The sequence below is a fragment of the Cuculus canorus genome, chromosome 1, assembly GCF_017976375.1.
Source record: "Cuculus canorus isolate bCucCan1 chromosome 1, bCucCan1.pri, whole genome shotgun sequence".
Classification (NCBI taxonomy): Eukaryota; Metazoa; Chordata; class Aves; order Cuculiformes; family Cuculidae; genus Cuculus; species Cuculus canorus.
Window position 1 is genome coordinate 91430794 of NC_071401.1, and position 23318 is coordinate 91454111.

Consider the following 23318-nt stretch of genomic DNA (forward strand, 5'->3'; position numbering starts at 1 on the left):
TGAGTCAGAAAGAGCCAAACTTGAAATAATTTATAGTGTAAATGAGGGGAAGGAGGAGGATGCTGGCAGTGCACAGGAAGATATTTAACCTGCATTATGCTTTCCAGCAGGAAGGAGGTGGTGATGCTCATAGTGATGGTGTTACCGAAGGGGTTGGGGGGAGGCAGCTCAACAGCTGGGTTCACTCCTGGGCTGCTGGCGGAACAGTGTTCGGGCTGGTCCTGTTTAATATCTTTACCAATGATTTGGATGAGGGATCGAGTGCTGCCTCACTAAGTTTGCAGACACCTTCCACTTAAGGAAGAAAGCCTACTTTTTATGCTGGTAGGAGGAAGCAGAGTGGTAGAGAATGACAAGCAATTCCAACACAGCACCACAGAGCATCTTCTGTAAGCATCGCTCCAGCCCAGCTCCTCCTTCACACCTCTGAGACCCTGAAACATTGGCATGACCACAAAAATGCTGGGAGGCAAGGGAGCAACAGCAACTGGGGATATTTTTTAAACATTTTACTGTAAGAAAAACAAATCACTTTGCTATGTTTTATTTAAGTAGCAAGTGCATCTTTCTTTTGTACACTGAAATTCTACAAACTGACTGTGTGTCTGCTGTATAATTTAGACTTGGTTTTTAATTCAACAGTTTTTAATATTCATATCAGAAAGCAAACCCAAAACAACAGAATACACTGTAAAAAAAAAATCAATTCTGGCTCGTTACTAATATCTGCAGTTATCTTCATTAACAAAGCCCTTTCAACATGTGGCTTGAAAGCATCACAACCATGAGTATAGCTTTTGTGTTCAGGACCTCCCTGCTGTTATTAAACAATTCTCATGCCAATTCAAAAAGCAAGGAAACCCAAAGTTCCTGACGTTCATATGTTAATAAAAACTTTTTAAAAGAACAAGCCAGAAAAGGGCTTTCACTAGAAAAAGAAACATTTTTAACATTTTACCTTACAGTTTAAGTTAGATTGAGTTGGCAGTTTCCAAACAAATACTTCCTACAGTGTCCGAGATTAATTAATTAAAAATTCGCAGAAGTTACATAGCACAGTGATTTTTCTCCCATATTCACTGCTATGAGTATATAATTTATCCTCATTATTGAAACTTCATCAGGCTTGGAAGCTACAGAACTAAAAATAATGGGTCCACTTACTCCTAATAATATTCCAGTAATATGTACATATTCAAACAATGTTTAAAACAAGTTAAGAACAATATGTAGACCTCCAACTAAGAATGATTTAAAAAAGGATAAAAAAAGGTCCATCATGAAGTATGACATGACTGCATTACAAATAACTCAAAATACTCAGTCTATGTACAATGCATTTTTAATACAGAACACAATTCTTCCAGTCATAGTTCTAACAAGAAAACATTTTTTCTTACTTGAAATCAGGAAAAATATAAAAAAGAAAGAAATTAGTCAAGAAAACAATGCTGTCAAGCTCTTAGGGCCAAAGGGTACACCAAATACACCATGGATGGTTCTTTGTCTAGACTACATTTACCCCCCCCACTTCTATAACTCACATGTAACTCCATCCATGTTATTAAAAAGAGTTAAAATATGCCACTATGAGGGCCACTCATTCTCAGTGAATACCACTGCATAGAATTACTTTGCTTAGGTTTTCTCCCTCCCACGAAGAGTAACTAGGAACTAAGATTGTCTTTATGAACTTCTTGCATAAGATAATCGCTGTCAGAATCCAAGTCGTCTTCATCTACTGATGTTTCTTCTGCCAGACGTTTCATGCCTCGCTGCTGTGAAATGGCCAATGCATATTTAATATTGTAGATATTCCATTCACAACTGTAAAAATAAATAGCAAGATGTTACAAACAAGATTTCATTTTTTCTTACAGTAGGAACATCTCTAAAAGATGGTCTCCAAAGTTCTAATACCACACTATCATCCCTCAAATTACTGCACACTTTTGTGCAGGGTTTTGATTTAAACTTTTAAATGTAACAATACATACAGTTTGGAAACATCTTCAAAATGACGTTGAATGCTTTTCTGAAGGAACTGAATCACAGGGAGCAGCTTCACTGACCTTGAACACAGAAAACATGTAACTTGCAGCACACTTTGTATTTGCATATGGTAATCTAGAACTTTTCTATAGTCTCAAAATTTTAACAAGCATACATGTTAACTTTTAAACATGAACATTTTAGGATAACACTAAATAAACAAAAACCTTTTGCTTTTGACTCTGCCCTCAATGATTATACTCAATACAAGTAAATATTACTGCCAGAGAATATTTTATTTCGAATGTCAAACTGCAGCTTGATGAACTAATGCTGCTTGGTGCAATGATGACAGTTCCCTCCTGCTACTACAATACTTTCTGAACAAGGATGAGTTGAAGTTGTCCTCTTCTACTTTATCAGCAACAAAAGGAGAAAATTTGTTCCATTCATTTCTAGTCACAACTAGAACATCAATACCCACGCTGAAGTAAGGAAATAGCCATACAGCACACTATTGGTTTAACCTGCAAGACTTCCTCTCAAAACACCTCTCACTTAGTCTGTTTTAGATTTGTAAATTTGCCTATTTTTGTTCCCAGAAGTTTATAAACTCAATACAATGCGTGGGATGAATATAGTTCACATGGCAGGCACGTGTAAAGAACTAGGTAGGAAAGCAGAATACTAACAAGCTAAAAAGTGCATGCTCTATTCACAAGCTAAGTCTACAAAATGTAGTCAGTACCCGCACTTTATCTCTCAGTTATATTTAATATACCTAATTGGTTTTAAAAACCACTGCCAAAATTCTCTCTCTAAGAATTGTACATTTATAGGATAAGCAAGCCATGCCATTTTACCTGTTATATATGAAAAACGTTTTTGCAATTTACCCTTACAATTCCTACAATGCATTCCAATTTTATCATGTTAGTTTTATTAAATTAACATGTAAATTTTATGAATAAATGTAAATATTTAAGTAAGATTTATTAAATGTACGTGTGATAAATGTAAATAATGCAGTTTTAATTGCTGTATATGCATCTATCTAGAATGTAACTTAATTAAAAACCTCAAACTGACAGGTATTTTAAAATGCTTCTCAGCTTTTTGATTTTCACAAGATTTCACCTTGTTTTCAGTTTCTGCCCGTGCAGCATGAGTAACTTATGAGCCCAAATAAGATAGAACTCTAAATGACAAGATGTCTCAAAAGCAGAGGCCAGGAACTCTAATACTTTCTCCACATACAGGTCTGGAAGTGATGTGCAGACGACGTCAACTGTGCAAAAAGAAAAAATGCCCATAGATATCATAGTTTAATTACTACTCTGAATAGCACGAAAGAGACCATAGTAAAGCACATTGGGAAAGAGAGGAAGGCATCATCTTGGCAACTATTTTATATTTAATATTGTATTTCAAAGTACAGTACCAGTCTCTCATGAGGCAAGTCTTTCCTCTTTAGGCCTTCCAATCACTACTGCATTTAAAAGTACGAACCTAACTCCCCTCTCCTCCCCAAGTTCTTCCTCCTACCAGAAAACTCTGCCCACCATCTTTCCTTCAGTCCTTTCAGTGTAACTAGTCTTTATTGAAGTCTTATTTCTACTGACTTCATAGAAATTTCTGTATTCAGTGTAACAAGTCAGGCATAATAATCAGAGGTAATAAAGGACAGCAAAGTTGCCTACTCACAGAAGTGCCTGAATGCTGTTAACCACTGCACAGCACAAAGAAGCACGACTTCTAAGCATTCAAATAATCTCACATGTAAATATGATAACCTCATTATATATAAACTTCTCTCAAAAATAACCTACTCCTGTTCTCTGCAGCCACCTCAACTGGCCTATGTAACACTCGACAGTGAAAAAAAGTTTTCCGCTTTTAAAGAAACAGGCACACATTCATTCTGTTAACAGTGGATTACAATGCCTGAAATTTCCAAGCCTCATCCTCTGCTTCTGAGATTTTGGCACCTCCCTACTTATCCAGTGGTTGCCTGTGTAAATGGAGTTTTGGTTAATTTCAGTAAAAGAGAATTAAGTTTTTCCGGACAGAGACAAACACCATTAGGCAAACACAGGTATGCAAAAGGTGATTTACCCTGACATGCATAATTATCAGGTTTGCTACCTAGGGAATAGGGTAAGAAAATCTTACAAAGTGGATGGCTTGCAAGACTCGAACATGTTTTGACCAGAGCAATTTTTATTTGTTACATGTGAAACACTGGAAGGAAATAAATACTTTTTACTGGGACGACACCACTGCGGTAAAGGTACGAAAATATACTTTAGAGTTACTATGATGGAACTGTTAATGAAGTTATGAGGTTAAGTAGAACTAACTGTTAAACTGGCTGTGCCCCTCTTAGCATCAGCTACTTCTGAGAACTGACATCCAAAAATTTTATCTGCATATCCAGACCTGACCAAATTCCATGTTGAAACGTCACTAGATGAGCATGCAGCAAAATTAAAATATAAACTAACACCTCAGAGTCTATTTTTTTTACAAAAGACCATCCCTTCCTTTTTAGTCCTCAGATACAGTAAAAAGTCCTGAAATATCAGTGTTACAACTCTGCCACCTTCGCCCCAAGCTAAACTCTTCCCTTTACACTTTAACTTATTTGGCTTACACATCTCTGCTAACAGCTACATTTCAAGGAAGATCCACTTACCTTCATTGCTAGGTACAGACTCTATGACCTCCTGAATTAATCTCTTTTCATTCAGCTTGAAAGCCATAACAATAGCCACAGTGTATTCCTTCTGACGCAGTGTTTTGCGTATATTGCTGGGTGTGATATCAATATCCAGCTCAAAAGGATCAAAAATTAGCCCAGCATCCAGTGAATAGATAAGAAGACCCTCTGTGGTAGTGGCTGCCCAGCTTCGTCCTAGAACAGAAGTAACAGTATTTCAGAACAAATCTGGGTTTTCTAGGGTGGAAACAGAAGATTAATGATAAACAGATGGCTCTTCATTGCTTACAAGAAGTGGATAAGACTGACAACCATGAATCGTTGATGGACCTGTCCGCAACGACAAAGTAAAAAAATGTACATCACTATCAGCCAGCACTGTTTCCTAATTATCCACTGCACAGGAAACTAGACTACAAACCTAGCAGCACTGTGTAACACCCGGAGAGACCATATCCAAGGCATTTGTAATTCCTTACTCCTCCAATGCTTTACTCTTTTGCTTGTATTATATGGAAAAAAAACCCTACATAAATTGTCAATACTCACCTGTAGGAGAGAATTGCAGGCAAGTCACTCTTATTTCTGGTTTAAAGTGTCGGTAACTCATGTCACCTAAAGGAGAAGTTAAGAAGTGATTTACCAGAAGTTCAGAGTCTGGCTATCAATTCTAACTACACTGTTACCATTATGCTGAAAAATAATGAGAAACATGCCAAAACCTGGCAGAGTTAGACAGGATAAGTAAGGGACAGTCCACGTCCAAGAGATCTTACAGCTAAAATAAGTGATAGGACAGATTTTGCTCTTTGAAAATGAAATCAGGACTGCTGGGTTCCATACACAGGAGACCTCCTTATCTAGCGTTGACTTTACATCAAAGGTTTTGATCCATATAAAACTAGCATCAAGACAGCAAAGCCAGAAGCCACACCTCTTTTTACTCCAGGAAGAGGAATGGCAACACCATCTTCACCTCCAGCTCCTTCATCAATTAGAGCCATGCTGCCAAATTCCGTCATTTTTCTCCGATCTAAGTACTCCTAGAAAAACATATAAATTCCATTAATTGAACTGAATCTCCTCATAAACACCTCTATTAAATTCTCCATAATATTCAGGAGTTAGCTAGTGATAGTACTTCTGTGCATTTTCTTCCAAGGGTATCTCCAAAATAATGGAGAAAACTGACAATTTTGCTATAGAGGGCAACAGTGTCTGACTGCAGGTAAGAATCGGGCTGCTTCAGCCTTAAGACCTCAGAAAAGCAGAACTCAGTTTGGACTGCATTTTCGCATTATTATATTGTTGTTATACTTAAGAGATGTACTATTTTCTCAGATACAGCCCTACTCTTCCTTCCCCTTCAGGTTCCATAACCGCACTGTGCCAATGTAAGGCCTTAGGAGCAAAAGAGCTATGCAAATGATGGTTTAAGGACCTCTCCAACCCCAGTTTTTAAAACCCAGGATTCTTTTCCAGCTAGCTCACTCTTAGTATCCTTTTAAGCCATGTGTTGAGCTACAGTAGCACAAAAGAGGGCAGCAGAGGAATGAAGGCTGCTTCACAAACCACTGTCCTCAACGAAATATATTTGGAACCACGTCAAACATAGGCTGGTATGAACACTGGAACAATCATCATTTTTCCAGGTAAAGGAATGTTAGAAGGGTTACTAGGCGTTATTCCTTCTGATGCTTGTCATCATTCTGTTTACTTTTAAAACAAACTTAATCTTGCATTTGGCAATATTCAGAATTCAAGTTTGTTAAGGTCAGTAACGTTCTTCTGTGCCCACAATAGAATCCTTCATTTCTCTGCTAACACAAGGAACTGACACCCAGGGGAAGTTAGCTTAGTACAAAATACTGATAATTTAAATTTTCATATACGCTCTTCAATTTTACATTAAGTGCCAAATGGTCTAACTACGCCTAAGAGGTCGGTTCATTCAATACAGACACATTGCAATCTGGCAAGACTTTACTTAGCTGAATATTAGGAATTAATTTTGTTTTATGAGTAGTATTTCCTTATCCCTCTCCTGCACAAAACCAGGAAAATGAAACCATGCTTAACAGAACATTCATGAATCCCACTTAAATGAGATGTTATACCAAAACCAAAGTCTTGGGGGTCAGGAGAGGAAATGAGAAAAACTGACTCCTGGGATCACATACCTCCATTGCATCTAAAGAAAAGTTGCATGAGATTTCGAATTTTTTCATAAGAATCTGTTCCTTGATGTTATATATACAGACAAATTTTGACAATCCACCTGCCAAAATAGACTGACCATCTGCCGAGTAACACAGAGTAGTAAAAGACCTAGAAAAGAAATAGAGAAAGTAGTTAATTTCACTGCCACATCCAAACTAAAAGACAGGGTACGGTGTGAAGACACAGACCACACCACAGAGATAGATGAGGTGTTCATTCACACAGGATGTACTTAATACACAAAAATGTTTACCACAAACAAATACTTAGTGCTTTACTACGAATCACAAACAATTTAGAACCTAACAGCTTTTTGAAGTACTTCCGTACTTCTGATTCTGAGTCACAGCTCAATGAATGAGCTCTTGACTACACCCTACACAGCACACCAAGAACAGTCAGAAGAGCTAGAGAAAAACAAATATCATGGCATGTTTTAAAAACAGTTGAGAGCTCATCACCAAAAACATACTTTTTTCCCCCAAAAAAAAGTTATTTCTTCTTTCATTTTGTTTTAAAGGGGAGCAACTTGAAGAAATAAGAGAGGCTCAAGGGCAAAAGAGAATGAAACACGTTACTTCTATGTTATGCTTTTTGACAGTATACTAATTCAACTTCTCTTTAAACATCACTTCACATGCATTAGTGATGTTTAATAAACCCACAGTGTATTTAGTTTTTTTCTTTTAATTTAACAGCTTCTACACACTAGTAGCTACATCTACATAACAAGATATCCACTCAAATATCTACAACAGTTGTCCAATGAACTACTTCTCATGAGATGCTTAATATCATGTGGTCACGAGACTCCACCTGGAGTACTGCGTTCAGTTCTGGATTCCTCAGCTCAGGAAGGATATGGATCTGTTAAAGCAAGTCCAGAGGGGGGCCACAAAGATGACCAGAGGGTTGGAGCACCTCCCATATAGGAGGACAGGCTGAGAGAGTTGGGTTGTTCAACGTGGAGAAGGCTGCAGGGACACCTTACAGTGCCCTTCCAGTACTTAAAGAGGGCTACAGGAAAGCTTGGGAGAGAATTTTTACAAAGGCGTGTAGTGATAGGACAAGGGAGAATGGCTTTAAATTGGAGTGGGGAAAATTTAGATTAGACATCATGAAGAATTTCTTCCTAATGAGGGTGGGTGAGGCACTGGCACTGCTTGCCCAGAGAAGTTGTGAATGCCCCATCCCTAAAAGTGTTCAAGGCCAGGTTGGACAGGGGTTTGAGCAACCTGGTGGGAGGTGTCCCTGCCCATGACAGGGAGGTTGGAACTGGATGTTCTTTAAGGTCCTTTCCAACCCAACCCATTCCATGATTCTATGCTCCAAGCCACATTTATAATGGACGAACAACAACAGATGCTCAGAAAGACATTGGTCACAGCAAAAGACAAAAAGAATCCATGCAGATGTCAAGCCAGGCAGTCTTAAAATTCAACATCAGAACCAAAATATTTGGACAGCACTCTGAAATCTTCACATAAAAAACAAACGGAAAGAAACAATTCAGAAGCAAATGCCATCGTGGCACCCTCTTTTCACAGCAAGCGCATTTACTTACTTTCCCTTGGCCGCTTGTTTCGCAGTAATTTTATCAAGCTCCTTTCTGCCCATCTGAAGATCATGTCTTCCCTCAATTGAGCCAGTCTGCACTGCATTTTCATGATCCCAAAATGTTATCTGTCCATTCAAAGCAGCAACTGCAAGCTCCTTTCCATCAGGACGGAAAGCAACAACAAGAACTGCAAAGAATTTAATTAACAGTTAAAAATGCAGTCAGATGTTTTTAAAAGAAAATACCCTGTATTTTTCTAGGATCTTATCTCAACTACCATAAAAAGCTTAAGAGTAAGAAGTATGACTGCACATTTTACTTGGACAACCTACAAATTTTAAGCTAATTACAAAGATAAAGCTAGTATTAAATAGAAAATTATTTCTTGCACTGTTAACAAAGTACTACAGAGAACTATCTCAATTTTTGGTTTTCATTACCAAGAATGAGTGACTCTCTGTTTCACATGTTCTGTCATTCTTGAAATATTTTTGGTAGTATTTATATATTTGATATAAGATGAAATAAAAATTACCGTCTGAGTTCAATATTAGCGTCTCCTTAGTTCTCCAGCTGTCTAACATATCCCATAACTTTACAGTTTTATCCCAAGAGGCACTAGCTAGAACACACTTTGTTGGGTTAAAGGACAAACTGCTGATGGGGCCCTCATGGCCTGATAAGATCTAAGTAAAAGAAGAAAAGGTAAAACGGAATTAGGTGAAAGAAACTGGAATACACGCAGTCTGCATTCAGTATCTAAACATAACAACAAAACCATGCCTAACTTGTCCACACATGCCTGAGTTCACTTTTGCATATGTAGCACGATACGTAGCAAAGATTCTCAACTTTTTATTTTCAGAAGTTAAAGAAAAAAATCACAGAAGTGCCAGCCACTCTTACATATAGTCTCTTTGGAGACCATGACTTGGGAATACAGTGCACTTTGTCCGTCCCTCCTCTAATCAGAACAATCAGACCAACTGTGAAAATGCAAGTCATTGCTCTAAGCATTCAGTATGTCCTGCAGCTCAAAATATTTAAGAAAAAAACATTAATAATAACTGTGAATAATACACATTTTTACAGCAGGGAATTCCTACACCTTTCAAAAGGAATCAAGGAAAGAAACTAATCTCAAAACTCTGGAGATCCACTCAAGTATATGAGCTACTATTAGTGATCCGTATGCAACAGCTATACCAAATTAAATACATGAATCACTGAGTTCACCTACTCGTACAAGAGGTACATAATGCTTAAGAACTGAAAACACAAAGTGAGCTTCACTTGCTCAGAAGTATTGTCTCTCCCTTCTTATATCCACTTGCAAGAGAATACATTTCAAACTAGCAGTGAGACAGTAGGGATTTAACTTAATTGGGACAATTGGCCTACACAATAAAAATCTTCTACACAACAAATCATGCCTCTGCACTGCTCCAGCAAAACTGTCTAAGAACTCTGTATCAATCTTAGGGCAGCATCTACAATTTCTTCTTTATCTGCAGAAAGTATGTAGATAAGAACATCTCTGAACAACTAACAGAGGAGACTCTCAAGCCCATGTGTTAGCATCAGCCAGAAAAAGCTCATTACTCAAAAACTACAGAAACTATTTCTCACACAAATCCAGTGTAGCCTCCATGCAATGAATAAAAAAATTGCTCAGCTTAAAATAGTGTAGCTTAAATTCAACAAAACACTTCATTTTGTATTAAAACCCTCCAACTAATCCTAAAGTTACTTAGTATCATCACAATCTATATTAGTGTTACATTCAAGCCCTCCAACACTGTGGGTCCTTACATCCAGCAGCCTTCCACTCTGCATTGACCAGATGAATATTTCAAAGGAATCCTGGGAACCAGCTGACACAATCTCACCACTGGAGTCCACAGCTAAACAAGAGAACTGAGTTGGTCGTGGAGATGTAAAGGTGCGGAAATTGCGGTATCTGTTGTAAATGTGAAAATAAATTACGAGAATATTTTAGGTCAATTTAAACATGTGTTTTATGAAGGTATTTAAAAGGATTTAATTTCATACTTGTGAAGTCTTTTAAGCTACTTAAGAAAAAACATTTTTTGTATAAAATCAAATACAATGCCTCAGCATGATTCCAAGATTCAAAATAGGTATTATTAACTCCGCAGAAGTAACAGCCAAAAATACACGAACAGAAGAGCTTTCTTCTATTACACAGCTTATGTTCATTCTTTGGAAAACAGAGGCTTGTTTACGCAGCCAGTTCTGTAAACAGTTGTATTATAATGGCTCAATCACTGAAAGTACAGGAAACATTCTGTTAGACAGAACATTCTCCCCATTGGAATAGTAGAGCCAGACAATGATCTTGCTAGATTTCCAGCTTCTCTGGAAAAGTTCTTCCAGAATTTACTTCACAGGAACTGGTGAAGTGACAGGATTCCTAATAACTATCTAAATCTGAATGAAACCCTGAACCAAAAATCAATAAAGTAGAACTCACATTTGGGAAGCGTCAACTTGAAACAAGCAATCAACAGTTTGCTGTGTTTTCAGGGGTGAAAGCAGAATACTAAATGAGACACACAAGCTTTTATAGAGTTACCTGTGTAGATCAAATGCACGCACTGTTCCATCTAGAGAAGCACTCAAAATGACATAGCCAGTGGAAGTAAAAGTTACAGCAGTTACGCCACTGTTATGTTCTGTAAAAGTGACAAAACAAAAACTGCTTGAGGTGTTCCACACTTTCACCTGCAAGAGACAAGAAAAGCCTTCTTAGCACCTTCACCATCATTTCAGAGACAATGTTAGGGGAAGGCTTTCCCTTACAACATAAGGAAGAGTAGAAAAAAGTTAGTCCTAAAACTCTGCAATAGCATAAAGGACTTTCAGTACTACCAGTAACGAATTCTGTGCAGGTGAGAAACAGGAGCACAGCTTATCATTAAAACACTGAAGCCATACATACAACATGAAAATCTAAATGGAGACAGACAAAAAAAAAAATAAAACCAAGCTAATAGCTGTAAACTGGAGGGGCAGATTTAGACTAGACACATGGAGAGTGGTAAGGCACTGGCACAGACTGCCCAGAGAAGCTGTGGCTGCCCCATCCCTGGAGGTGTTCAAGGCCAAGTTGGACGGGGCTTTGAGCAGCCGGATTTGGTGGGAGGTGTCCCTGCCCATGACAGGGAGGTTGGAACTGGATGATCTTTACGGTCCCTTCCAACCCAAACTATTCTATGATTCTAATTTTCAAGGAAAGTTTCAGTGACACTGCACCACTTACTTTCCCATCCTCCCCTCCAGTCACTATGTACTGTCCATCTGGAGAATATGCTAACGAAACCATGCTGTTGAAATGTCCCTGCTGCTTCAGCACATAGGACTCGCTTTGCCATTCCCACACCAGGAGCTGACCCAAACCTATAAACACATGAAAAGAATTAACCAGAATTATGAATACAACTATGAGGCTCTGCAAATGCAAGCCACAAAAACACACACAGATCAAAACAATTTACAAACCTGAACATCCAAAAGCTATCCAGTCACCAGTACAGTTGATAGAAATAGAAGCTATCCTTTGGTCTGAAATACTGAAATACGAAAATTATGCAATAAACGAATTTGTGTTTGCATGTCTCATGTAACAGAACTTCAAATCTAGAGTTTCTTTCCTCTGTTCAAGCAGGTGCTTCGCTTACTTTACTGAATTTCTGCATCACTGTCACGTCAAAAACTTCAGGCAGACAATACTGCCTTATTTGGAATGACGATAAGAGTATCTATATCCCAAAGACATACTTGCTAGTACATAGTAAAACTCCTCACACTCAAGAAAAAACAACTCTTTGCACAGGGAAATTATGCATTCTTTAGCCAGCATCACGCAGCAATGGAAAAGAACTACAGTTCTATTTTTTCAACTTAGAGACAATCTACAAATAATTTTACACATGCTGAACTTTTTTTTCAAATACTATCTTTATTTCCTACAAGGAAACTGATGATATGAAGTCCAAACCATTAAAGAAATCTATGGACAACAACTAACTACTCAGGAGCTACACATTCAGATCTCACTTGTGCACAATAAGCTATGGGACGGAGTTGTGTGGTGTTTTAAGTCTACGGTTCTCTCTTTCCAGAAACTACAAATCTAAACAGATACTCATGTTTAAGATTTTTGTGCTCTGATTATTCATCCTGCACTACTAAACATGGTGTGCTCTCAAAAAATAAAAAACACCCTTCACTCCAAAAAAGTTCCACATGCACAAAACCAAACAAAAAAAACCACAATCCCATAACTCACCTCAATGAATGGATCAGATTGAAATCTGGAAGTTCATGGAGGTGAAAGATTCCAGAAGCAAAACCAGTGACTAAAAGATGAGTTTTCTTGTGATAAGCTGCAGATGTCAGGTTATTAAAATCTCCCTCTTTATTGAAAAAATACCTGGTATCAAAGAAATAAGAAAAAAGCAAACAACATGAAAGTATGCTATTATAGCTGTATTTCATTATAAGTCAAGTATTTTGATCAAGGTATCCCACAATAAAACTAAAAATCAGTAGCTCCAGGAATTGCTAAATACATGTACTTTATACAGCTAGTGAAAGCCAATTCTTTTCCTTTCTTTTCTTCAATGTTTACAGCTGCTACGGTGATCTGATCATCAGAAGTGACACTTGATTACATGCAATGAAAGAGACCAAATGTTAACCTCAGCAGAATTGCATCCTTTTGATCATCTAAGGTCAGTAAGTGACTCATGAATTCACTGGTTATCCTTCTATATATGAGTTCTCTTAAAGAGAAAGGAACCGAAGCAATATTCATAAATATTATACACCTGGTGAAGGTGGTTTCCTCAGTTTCTTTGTAGCTATAGCCTTTACTGGAACTAAATAGGTAAGTTCCATATCTGGATATTATACAACAGTTGTATACTCCAAATTCCTTCAGTTCAGAAGTGACGTTCCCCTAATTCCAACCTGGGTTGCTGTAGGGTACTCTCTTTATACTTCCTTTACAGTCACAGAAACCGAGAAAACCTGATGTCAGGTGTTCCCATTGGTCCCTACATGCATCCCACTTCTTCCTCACTTCACTAACCAAAGAGATCGCCTATGAACACTATCCAAAGCAAAGCCAAATGCTTCAAGCATCTTAAAACCAGATTATTCTTTGTAAGGCACTTCTCCTTTGATGTGGACAGCTAGGGAGATCAGGCAGGAAGGCGTCTCTCCAAGTAGTTTAGCAAAGAGGCTGATGAGCAATCTTTACCAAACATTGCTGTGACCTCTTGAAGTCATCCAATCTCTCTAGCAAGAGCTGAAAGTCTCTGTACTTAGAGGATATTGTACCAATCATCTCCTTAGACTTGTCTGAGTTTCAAACACTAAAACATACACCATAAGTCAGTATTTCTTATATTATTAAAATTACACTGACTTGTAGGACATTCTGAAAGTGAAGGGAAACAACCTTCATACAGTCAAGCTAAGACAAACAGGCATTCTACCAAAACTACTTAAAATGGCATCTATAGTAACTTACTAAACCCTGGGCAGAGTTTGTACTGCTCTGAATGAGTGATAAATGGTGAAAAAAACCCCAATAAAGTAAATCCCCATAAAAACTCTTATCTCTGGAAAACTGAAAATCACTTACTTTGCAACACGTGAATATTTAACCTTATTTCTAGACTCTTTTTCACTTGGATTGGCTTTTCCACGAATTTCTTCACCTTTTGGCTCTTCAAGAAGCTCTTCATCTTTTTCTGCATTATTTTCACTAGCTACATCTTTAGGAGGCATGGGCTTCAAACCATCGAGCTCTGTATCACACTGCCACACACAGAGAGCTGCATCCTGGCTAACTGTGTACAGCTAGAATACAAACACATGAACATATGATCATGATGCAATACCTATGTTTTGTACCCTGCAGTCGTGATATCAGTCTAGAATTGTGGAAGGGTTAAGCAAGTCTGGTCTCTGTTATTAGGATAATATACTACTTAGTCCTCTAGAATTCAAGACACTTTCATCTGGAAGGTTCACTTGCCCTAAGAACTGGTAATTTACTCTACCTGCTCTGATGTTTTTCTAAAAGACTGAAAGCAATCTGATTTTCAGTTGGCATTAACAACTAATTAATATTTTATATTTAAATTCATAACTTTTCTGGGGGAGCAATTTCAAATAATTTCCTATCCTTCTAAAGTTTACATTTTCAAATGTTCACAGAACTGTAAAGTCCCAACCACGGCCAAGGAGTTGAGAGACATATTACTTCAGTATTTTCTATATTCAGAGATATTAACTAAACAGTCAGCACCCTCACCTAAAAATAAGATTGTGCATCAAACCTTTTAATGTTAAAATTCAAGAATGCTGTGTGCTTATACATACGTCTAGACTGTTCTCTTCAAAGAAGCAGGCTACTATTACATCCTTATGCCCTCCAAGTGAGTAGTAGATCAAGTTTGCCCATCGTTCCGCTCCAAACACCCATGTAGACATGTCCTTGCTCCCCACTGCAAAACATCTACAGAAGAAAAGGCAATATGAACACTTATCAGCAAAACTCTTCATTGGGTGGAGAACATTCTAAACAAGAAGACACCAGTCACTACTTGAAAAGTAATTTTACAGACAACAGAGCTGTAAACTGAGGCTGACAACTCTAGCAAAGGTAGATAGGATTAAATACATTCAAAACCATGCTCACATTCATATGTTCCTTTTACGAATAACTATTTTCAAGTATGAATGCACTGTTGATCTCTAATACATGCAGATCTTATACTTTCTATTCTTCCTAATTATAACTTTTTTTAACTCAAAATAGCATGAAAAAAGAAGAGACAAAAAAATTTTTAGAACTAGTACAATTCTTCAGAGCAGAGAATTAACGATGTAAGCAGGTAGGCAGTGCTTTAGTTGAACGACTCACTTGGAATCATCAGTCCAGTCGATACAAGTTGTTTCATCATAGGGACCATAGTAAGTTTTGTCCAGAACAAATGCATTAAATTCTCGTTTCTTTCCAGGAGCATGATACATAAGAGCTACGTTGTCTTTTGTAATCACAAATTTCCTGACATAGAGGAGAAAAAAGCATAACTGTACAGAAAGCTGTTAAAGCAAACAATTGTTCAGTATGGTCTGCAATACAAAACAACAAAACAATGTTAAAAAGTTTTTTGCATTACTGAACCAATAAATATGGATGGTTTCCAAATTAGAAACAAAAAAATCATTTGTAGATTGATACTATCCAACTTCATGAATACAGGCATATCTCAGTAATTACAAGACAGAGAATCTTCAGTAAAAATCACTTAAGTTGAAAAATGAAATATGTATTCTCTTAATTCTTACAAAGGAAGGAAAACTTCAAACATTCAAAACACGCTATCCCATTTCAACCCCTCTTCAACACCATACATCGTTCACTTTCACAAACACAAAACATCTGCATCCCTGTTACATATATCTTCTAATCTGGTGCAATTGTTGTTGTAATTCCCTAACACAGAACTGTGACTCCAACTTTCAAACAAGAACTCAGTCGCAATCACTTTAGGTCAATCCAACTGAGGAATGCTGCCAAAAGGGGAGCTCCACACCTTTTCCTCCCACCCTTCTGACACTTCTAACATTTATGTCACCACACTTTGTACCTGTGACCATGCAGTTAAAACACAAAGGATGTGAAAATCACTCAATTCAGAGAACTGTCTCATTCAGAAGAGCAGTGGTCTTAGACTAATCCAAGTCAGCAGCAAAAGCACACCGCTAGAGTGCTATCATGCACCTTTGCAGCACTGACTGTCCATCGCGTGGGCTTTTTTATTTTACCTACAATACTTAGGAACAGTTACAACTCACAGAAAATCTTCTGTGGTTCCAAGAGTTCTACCACAGACAGACAATATCTGTGTCAGGCAACTTTCCAGCTATAATAGCTGTTTCCAAGGCTTTGCTTTCCTCTTTCTTTGCCCACTCAACTTTACAAATAAAGTGACTATGATCAGCTCAAAATTTCTCCTACATTAATCAATAAGTATCATCCCCAGAGCGGTCAGAATATCTTAATAATTAGAGCTAGTTTATGGGGTACTTTCTATTGTTTTGTTCCAAAGCATGCACATTTTACTTACTTGCCATCAGGGGAAAAGCTGACACTGTGAACTGGCTTGTGAAAATAAAAGCGATGTATCACACATTTACCAATCAAACTGACAAGCAACGCAGCTCCCTCTGTAAGGGCAGAAAAAGAAGGATCATGGAAATAATGCAATTTCCAAAGAAACCATAAACCTAGCAAGCTTAGTTTCTTTCCTTAAAAGCAGGTGGGGAATTGCATCCTCAAACTTTTCAAGGCAGCTTGCTTACTATTATTAAGAAAGAAAATACAATGAAGATTACAAGTCACTTTCTAAATTCTGTAAATAAGTTCTATTAAAATTCTGTCAATAAAGACACTTTACCCTGATATTCTAACATAACTTTTAAAGATAAGCACTTCTAATTTGTACTAAAGTTGAATATTGAGCAATACAGACTTTCCTCTTCAGTTTATTTCATTCTTTTATTAAACAACTGTCTCCTTTATGAAAGTACCTTCGTCAATTAGTATGGCAAGACTTCCATCTGGTGAGAGCCCCACGCAGACAATATTAAGCCGTGTAGCCAATGGGTAAGTCTCACACTTATTACTGGAAGAAAAAGATAAAACAGTAGAATGAATACAAAGATGTATTCATCTGTGGCTCTCCACCCACCCACCGGCAGGGGCTGGCAGAGTGAAACCTGCAGAAGGATGGTGAGGCAGATGGGAAGGTGCTGTTATAGCGAAAATGCTGGCAAAAACTCTCTAGGACTCGTTTTGGAGCTTTAGGAAGCGAGCATTCTCTGTCAGGGCAAGGCAACATGAGGGAGCGATCCCCATCGGTCCTGGGCAGGGAGACAAGAGCTCGGGCAGCGTGTATTGCCCACGCACACGGAAAAATCCTCCCAGAGATCCTGTGCGCGTTCCGTGACTTCCCGAGGGCTCATTTTAATGGGATGATGAGCTTCACAGCAGTCAAGGCTCCTGCTGGTTTGGAGCCAGCTCTGACCCTGCCTTGGGGATGGGGAGAGGCTACAGACAGAGAAGACGGCAGGAGGCACCTCTGCTCAGCACAGATCACACTGTGCTCAGGGTGTGATCTCTCCTGAGAACGAGCAGTGTCTGGAAACACTGAAAGAAATCGTGCTCTCAGAGGGATATTCTATCTAACTTTCAAAAAATACTATTACTGAGCTGAAACTTCACTCCGCTTTAGCTTAAGTCACGGCTATCGCACTTTTTGCCGCAGTAACCGCTCCCGGCCCCGGGGTCTCACTTACTTTTTCAGGTCGAAGACGGAGATCCTGTTGCCCACGGGGCTGACCAGGGAGCTGCCGTCGCGGGTGAAGCTGAGGTTCCCGCGGCGGTAAACGGTTCCCAGCAGCCCGGAGAACTGCGGCGGGAGGGAAGCACACGCCGGGTTAGAGGGGCAGGGAGAGGGGGAGGCAGGGGGAGGGAGTAGCAGGGCCCGCCGTGCCGGGCACTCACCCGGTACGCGAACTTCATGGCGGCGGCGGCCACACGCGAGCGGCGCTCGTAGACAGGGCCGGCACGCGGGGCAGGGGCGGTCGCGCCGCGCCTCCACGCATGCGCACGCAGAGGAGGCGGGGCGAGGGGTTGAACCGCTGCTGGGGCAGAGGCAGTGGGCGGGGCCTCTGCGTGGGGGAGGAGCCACTGCTGGGGCGGTGGGCGGAGACGTTGCTGCGGGGGGACGGAGCCTATGCGGGGGCGGGGCGGCAGGTGGGGCCACTGCTCCCCCGCCGGGGGGCTGGAGCTGCCGGTCCTGGGGGCGGAGCCGCCGCTGGGGTCGGGGCGGAGGGCGGAGCGGCTGCTGCCGGCGCGGAGCTGGCGCTACCGGAGGGACGTTACCGGCGTCCCTCCCTCGGAAGCCCCAGCGGGAGGCGCCGTCCGTGCGGCTGCGGGGCAGGAACGAATGCAGCGTCGCGGCCAGGCGGGGTTCCCTCTCCACAGTAAAGGGAAGGGAAACCTGCCGTAGGAAGGAAGGCTGGGAGAAGTGGTGTGTTGTTTGGCCTGGAGAGGAGAAGGCTTGGGGGAGACCGTATCACCGTGGAGCGGTACGTGAAGGCTGTCGGCCAAGAGGATGGAGACTCCCTTTTTACCAGGAGTCACATGGAAAGGCGAGGGGTAACCGGTAGAAGTTGCTCCTGGGGAGATTCCGATTGCATTCCAGAAGAAAATTTTTCCCCATGAGAACATTGGAATCGGCTCCCCAGGGAAGCGGGACACTTTAAAGGCTCAGCTTGACAGGGTGCTGGGCATTTCATTTAAACTATGGATCACCTAAAAAGGTTTGTGAGATGATCCTTGAGGTCCCTTCCAACCTGGCATTCTGTGATTTACACCAATGTCCTAAATCTGTTCAGAAAACATCTGTTAAAGTAGGTTTGGCTGAAACATGAAACGGTCGCTCCTTCAAACAAAAGGAATGGGAGAAGTCACAGAGCAGCAGACAAGCTGATTTCTTTTTAAAACATGTATATTTAGAACTGTAATGCTTACAATTTCATTAATCAATCTTAGTACAATGTGTTTAATCTAACAGTATATTACAGAATGATGTGAAAAATGATTTAATAGCAAACCATGAAAATGGAATTAATCGTAATACCTGCAATGTCAAAGTCACTAAACTCGTTACCTTTTCCAGTCAAAGTATCCCAGCAGCCACTCACACTAAATGATGCTTTGGGTTTTATCCAGAATAAAATGGGATGATTTCCACAGAGAAAGGGCATTCCTTCACAGAAAGAAGATGCATAACAAGAACATTTTTAGCTAGCGGGTCTACTTTATACATCTATTTAGGGATATTGGTTTTTTTTAAATAAAAAATAACAATAATTTAAAAAATGTTTAGACCAGTGCAGGGTGCCTATTCATTTTTCAACTTAATAGCGACTCTTTTTGGAAGGAGAGCTTGGTTTTCCCTTCCCCTCAAGAATTTAGCAGAACCTGAGTTTAGAAAAAAATAAACAACAATGAACTTGTCTAATGAGTAGTTCCTCACTTTAGCTTTACTGACAAGTATTTGATACGGGACAGTTTTCCTCTGTGGAGTCTGTGACAACGCACCATTACAGATCTGCAAGCAGAAAAGGTCATTCTCACATTAAATGCACACATTTCAATATCAGAAGCAGGACATTAGAAGTTGTAATTTTTCCAGTCACAGGTGGATTTGCAACATTCACAAAAATTACACTTTTTTTTTACATTTTTTTGTATTTACATTTCAGATATAAATAATGAAATTCTTTAAGTTACATGGTTTAACTTTGCTTCACAATTATTCTACATCTGCAAGCTTTCCTATATCAAACCAACCTCTTTTCTTCCATCATGAATGCCGAAGTCTGGCCTCTAATCAGTAACAATTACACTAAGCCTTTATGATGAAAGGTTGACTGTTCAAGTATCACATCATATTGAAATTTTTACCCCAATTTAAAAATTGGGGACAGCAAACCAAGCCACTTAGAAATGGTAATAAAAGAAATTAATCTGGGAACTCAATGAGCCAAATAATTTATTATTAAATTCTATCAATATCTTTCTTTGGTAAGAACTATGCAAGAGGATGACCCAACCCCCACCCCCAAAAAATCATATAATATGTGACATCACAGTGTCTACTCTGTGAAGGAGAAAGCCTCAAAAAATTAAGGAATTTTGTTCAGTTAAGGTTGTTTATAGCAGTAACTCTTCCATGCATCTAAGTATGCAAATGATGGAAGTTTAATACAAAACTGCAATGGCAGGAATTAACGATGATACAACAGACAAACAAAACAAAAAACAAAACCAAAACAAAAAAACAGAAAAGCAACTATTACACCAGTGAATGTGTTGTTATATGCTTTGTTGTGTTTCTGGCACGTGTGGAAAAGACTGTAAATTATTATATAAAAATCCAAGATTTGGATAATTATTTAATCCAACCCTAAATTCTAAAATATGTAGGAAGCATGAAACAAATCTCTGAGCTGCCAGACAAAAATAAAGTGGTCCAAATATTTGGATTTTTTTTCTTTTTTGTTGCCCTGTGTTGTGATGCAGGATGTGACCTAAGGGAGAAAACCCCCATAGCTTACACAAAACATACTAAAGTGGCAATATAAACTAGCTGACACAAGCTTCACTGTACATTTAAATTGATACAATTGTCTGGTGCTTCCATGGCTGGTACATGTTGAGTGCCATAGGTCTCCTTAGAGTTAGAATGTTACAACAAAGACTAATTAGGTCATAATCCTTTAAAGTGCTTTCGTATCCAGTTTCTAAGGGGTTTTGTTTTCCTTGTTTCCATACCGAGTTGTCACATAATATTGACTTCCAGAACATGGTCATCCTTGCTGGGAATGACAAGTACTTGCATACCCGTGCTGCAGTTGAAGACCTGACCAGATGAAAAGGATTGCAGACGGGGCATCGGCAAACCTTTGTGTTCCCCACTAGCAGCAGAATGCAAGCTACCTCTGCTCCTTATGCTGCTGCTGTCAGTTTGATCATCCACGTTCTTGTCCACAGACAGGTTATCATTTTCAATCCAGCTATCTGTTTAAAACAAAAACCCAGTTTTAGTCCATGGAGTGATTAGACAAATTAAAAATTATTTCAGAGCTCAGATGCACAGTCAAATTACCACATGTTAACAGTTATTGATCATCTCTGCTAAGGTAACAATCTGTGCACAGTTTTGGCCAGCAGCAGATGTAACAGAGTGAATGATATTGGTTTCTAAGGAAAATTTAGGTAGCATTACCTCACATTTGTCACAGGCTAGAAGGGTGCATACTGGCAATTCCTGGAGCTCTGCTGACAAACGGTAAGTTGCTTGTACGAGTGAATTCTCACTACAGCTCTAGGACTACTCAACAGTACAGATAAATACTCTAGGTGGCTGTGGTAATCTAAAATCTTCATTTAATTTGCTTTATATGGCACAAATTTTAAGCAGTTTTTATTTCATACTTAATCCTTTCAAAAACTGGGACAAAAACTCAAAGCTAATGAAGACACAGTAGATGTGCAGTTTACAGACAACGAAACCACAGGATTAGAGGGTTATCAAATAGTTTTCACTTGATTATGAATCTGGTGTTTACACAATGATCTTTAAAGGATATATAAGAAAACAATGCATAATTTATTTTTCCTCCTCACAGAGTAAGGCTGCAATCTGAATTCAAAGTTCCCATTAGAGCAAGATTTGTACAGTTCAAATCGGAACCCTGAGTGAAGGTAAGTAACAAAGACACTTATGAGTACTGGGCCAATATACTTCGTCGCCTTGCTTTTCTCTTTACACAAGGACACAGGAGAAGCAGAATCATTTCTGTAAGTAGCCATGTAGTCAAGACAGCTTTACCAGCATCGAGTTGCATGGAGTGAGCAGAATGGTGAGGGAGGTATTTAAACAATTTGACATCAGGAAAAGGTAGATATCCAGCAAACAACGGCATAACTTCCATGTGGACTTTGTGAGTTGCTTGAGCGGCTACAGGCATAGATATCATTCCAGAACTTTTTCCACAGACTGCCCAGTTACTACTGTTGTCAACAACTGCAAGAATAAAGAGCAAACACTATAAATATCTTTTCTGAAAAATGGAGAAGCCTCAGTACAGTTTTGGAACACTTTTAAAATCAGTATTTCAGCAAGACCTAAAAGCCCACCAGCATCTATGTGTGGAGAGCTGCGCAAGGTAAGAAAACAGCCCTACACAAAAGGAACTATAGATGAGCCTCAACCAAGTATCCATCTAGTATGAACAGCATTTATATTCCACTTGAAGACAGATTAATGAGGAAAAAATAAAAACATTATCAGTCTAGCAAAATGAAAACTGCGTTACCGAGCAATGCAAAACATATGCCATAGAAGATCTGGCAGATGTCATTATCAAGACAATAATACTGCAGAGTTTTGTCACGACGCTTAAGAAATATATTCTTACCTTCATACATAAGCTTTGTTGTACAATATCCTTCTGATTCTGTTAATGCTTCATCCCTGTCAACCTCTGAGAGGTCAACAAGTCGGGTGATTGACACCTCTAAAGAGCAGAGTGAGCCTGTTTTACAATACTCTGCCCCCAACGGTGGAAAAATTTCAGTTTTCACATGATACAATGTCTGTTAGGAAGAAAACAGTGCTGTTATCAAGAAAAAAAGTGGCATTTTACTTGTGTTTAAACTGAATTGGACAATGGATACGGCACAAACATTTGACACGCACATATGACATCTACATCATTTGACACACACATCTGACATCCACATCCTACTAAATCTTTCTAATGCAAGATTCAGTTATAAGTTACATTCACTTTATTGTCTTGCTTAGTTTGAAAAAGTAATCAACCCAAATTTGATTTACTGCATTTTTTGTACTATCAGCGAGCATGCCATCTTATTAGTATTTAAACAAAATTTTATTAGTTTCTTGCCTCATCAATTCCAGACACATTCCTCAAATTCTGATTATTATAGGAGAACTACTTCATCACTTTTACCACCACAGTCCCCAGAGTAACGGTGTCCACATTATCAAAGAACTAAATTTTAAATACTACAAAACTAAATTTCTATCAAACACACACACACACATACTGTGTAACGCAGTTAGTTCTCTTTAAAAACTCCATAAAATGCTTATACAGGTGCCAACAAATGCTTAGTTATGT

General features: G+C 39.0%; 2 protein-coding genes across 2 annotated transcripts in view; both read right to left on the reverse strand.

Moving 5' to 3' along the window:
* Positions 1-570: 570 nt before the first annotated feature.
* Positions 571-18228, reverse strand: PWP2 (PWP2 small subunit processome component). Its single transcript, XM_054079087.1, has 21 exons — positions 18100-18228; positions 17892-18004; positions 17124-17218; positions 16661-16760; positions 15451-15594; positions 14907-15042; positions 14164-14381; positions 12802-12945; positions 12012-12082; positions 11773-11909; positions 11086-11234; positions 10302-10449; positions 9025-9175; positions 8496-8676; positions 6892-7039; positions 5646-5754; positions 5261-5326; positions 4688-4906; positions 3130-3280; positions 1998-2072; positions 571-1827 (listed from the first exon to the last, which is right to left on the reverse strand). The coding sequence occupies exons 1-21, from the start codon at positions 18115-18117 to the stop codon at positions 1668-1670; spliced, it is 2733 nt and encodes a 910-aa protein (XP_053935062.1). The 5' UTR covers positions 18118-18228; the 3' UTR covers positions 571-1667.
* Positions 18229-19111: 883 nt separating this feature from the next.
* Positions 19112-23318, reverse strand: part of TRAPPC10 (trafficking protein particle complex subunit 10) — a 43935-nt gene continuing 39728 nt past the window's right edge. Inside the window, exons 21-23 of the mRNA XM_054078254.1 lie at positions 22590-22767; positions 22001-22195; positions 19112-21186 (exon numbers count right to left, since the gene is read on the reverse strand). Of these exons, the coding sequence (XP_053934229.1) occupies positions 20948-21186; positions 22001-22195; positions 22590-22767 (612 nt within the window). The 3' untranslated portion in view covers positions 19112-20947. The remainder of the gene's footprint in view (positions 21187-22000; positions 22196-22589; positions 22768-23318) is intronic.

Excerpts from the sequence above, each read along its gene's own strand:
- PWP2 (XM_054079087.1), bottom strand. Across the intron at positions 15,043-15,450 it reads GACTGGACTGATGATTCCAA|ATGTTTTGCAGTGGGGAGCA; the intron begins GTGAGTCGTTCA and ends TTTCTTCTGTAG. Across the intron at positions 2,073-3,129 it reads GGGCAGAAACTGAAAACAAG|GTCAGTGAAGCTGCTCCCTG; the intron begins GTGAAATCTTGT and ends TCTGTGTTCAAG.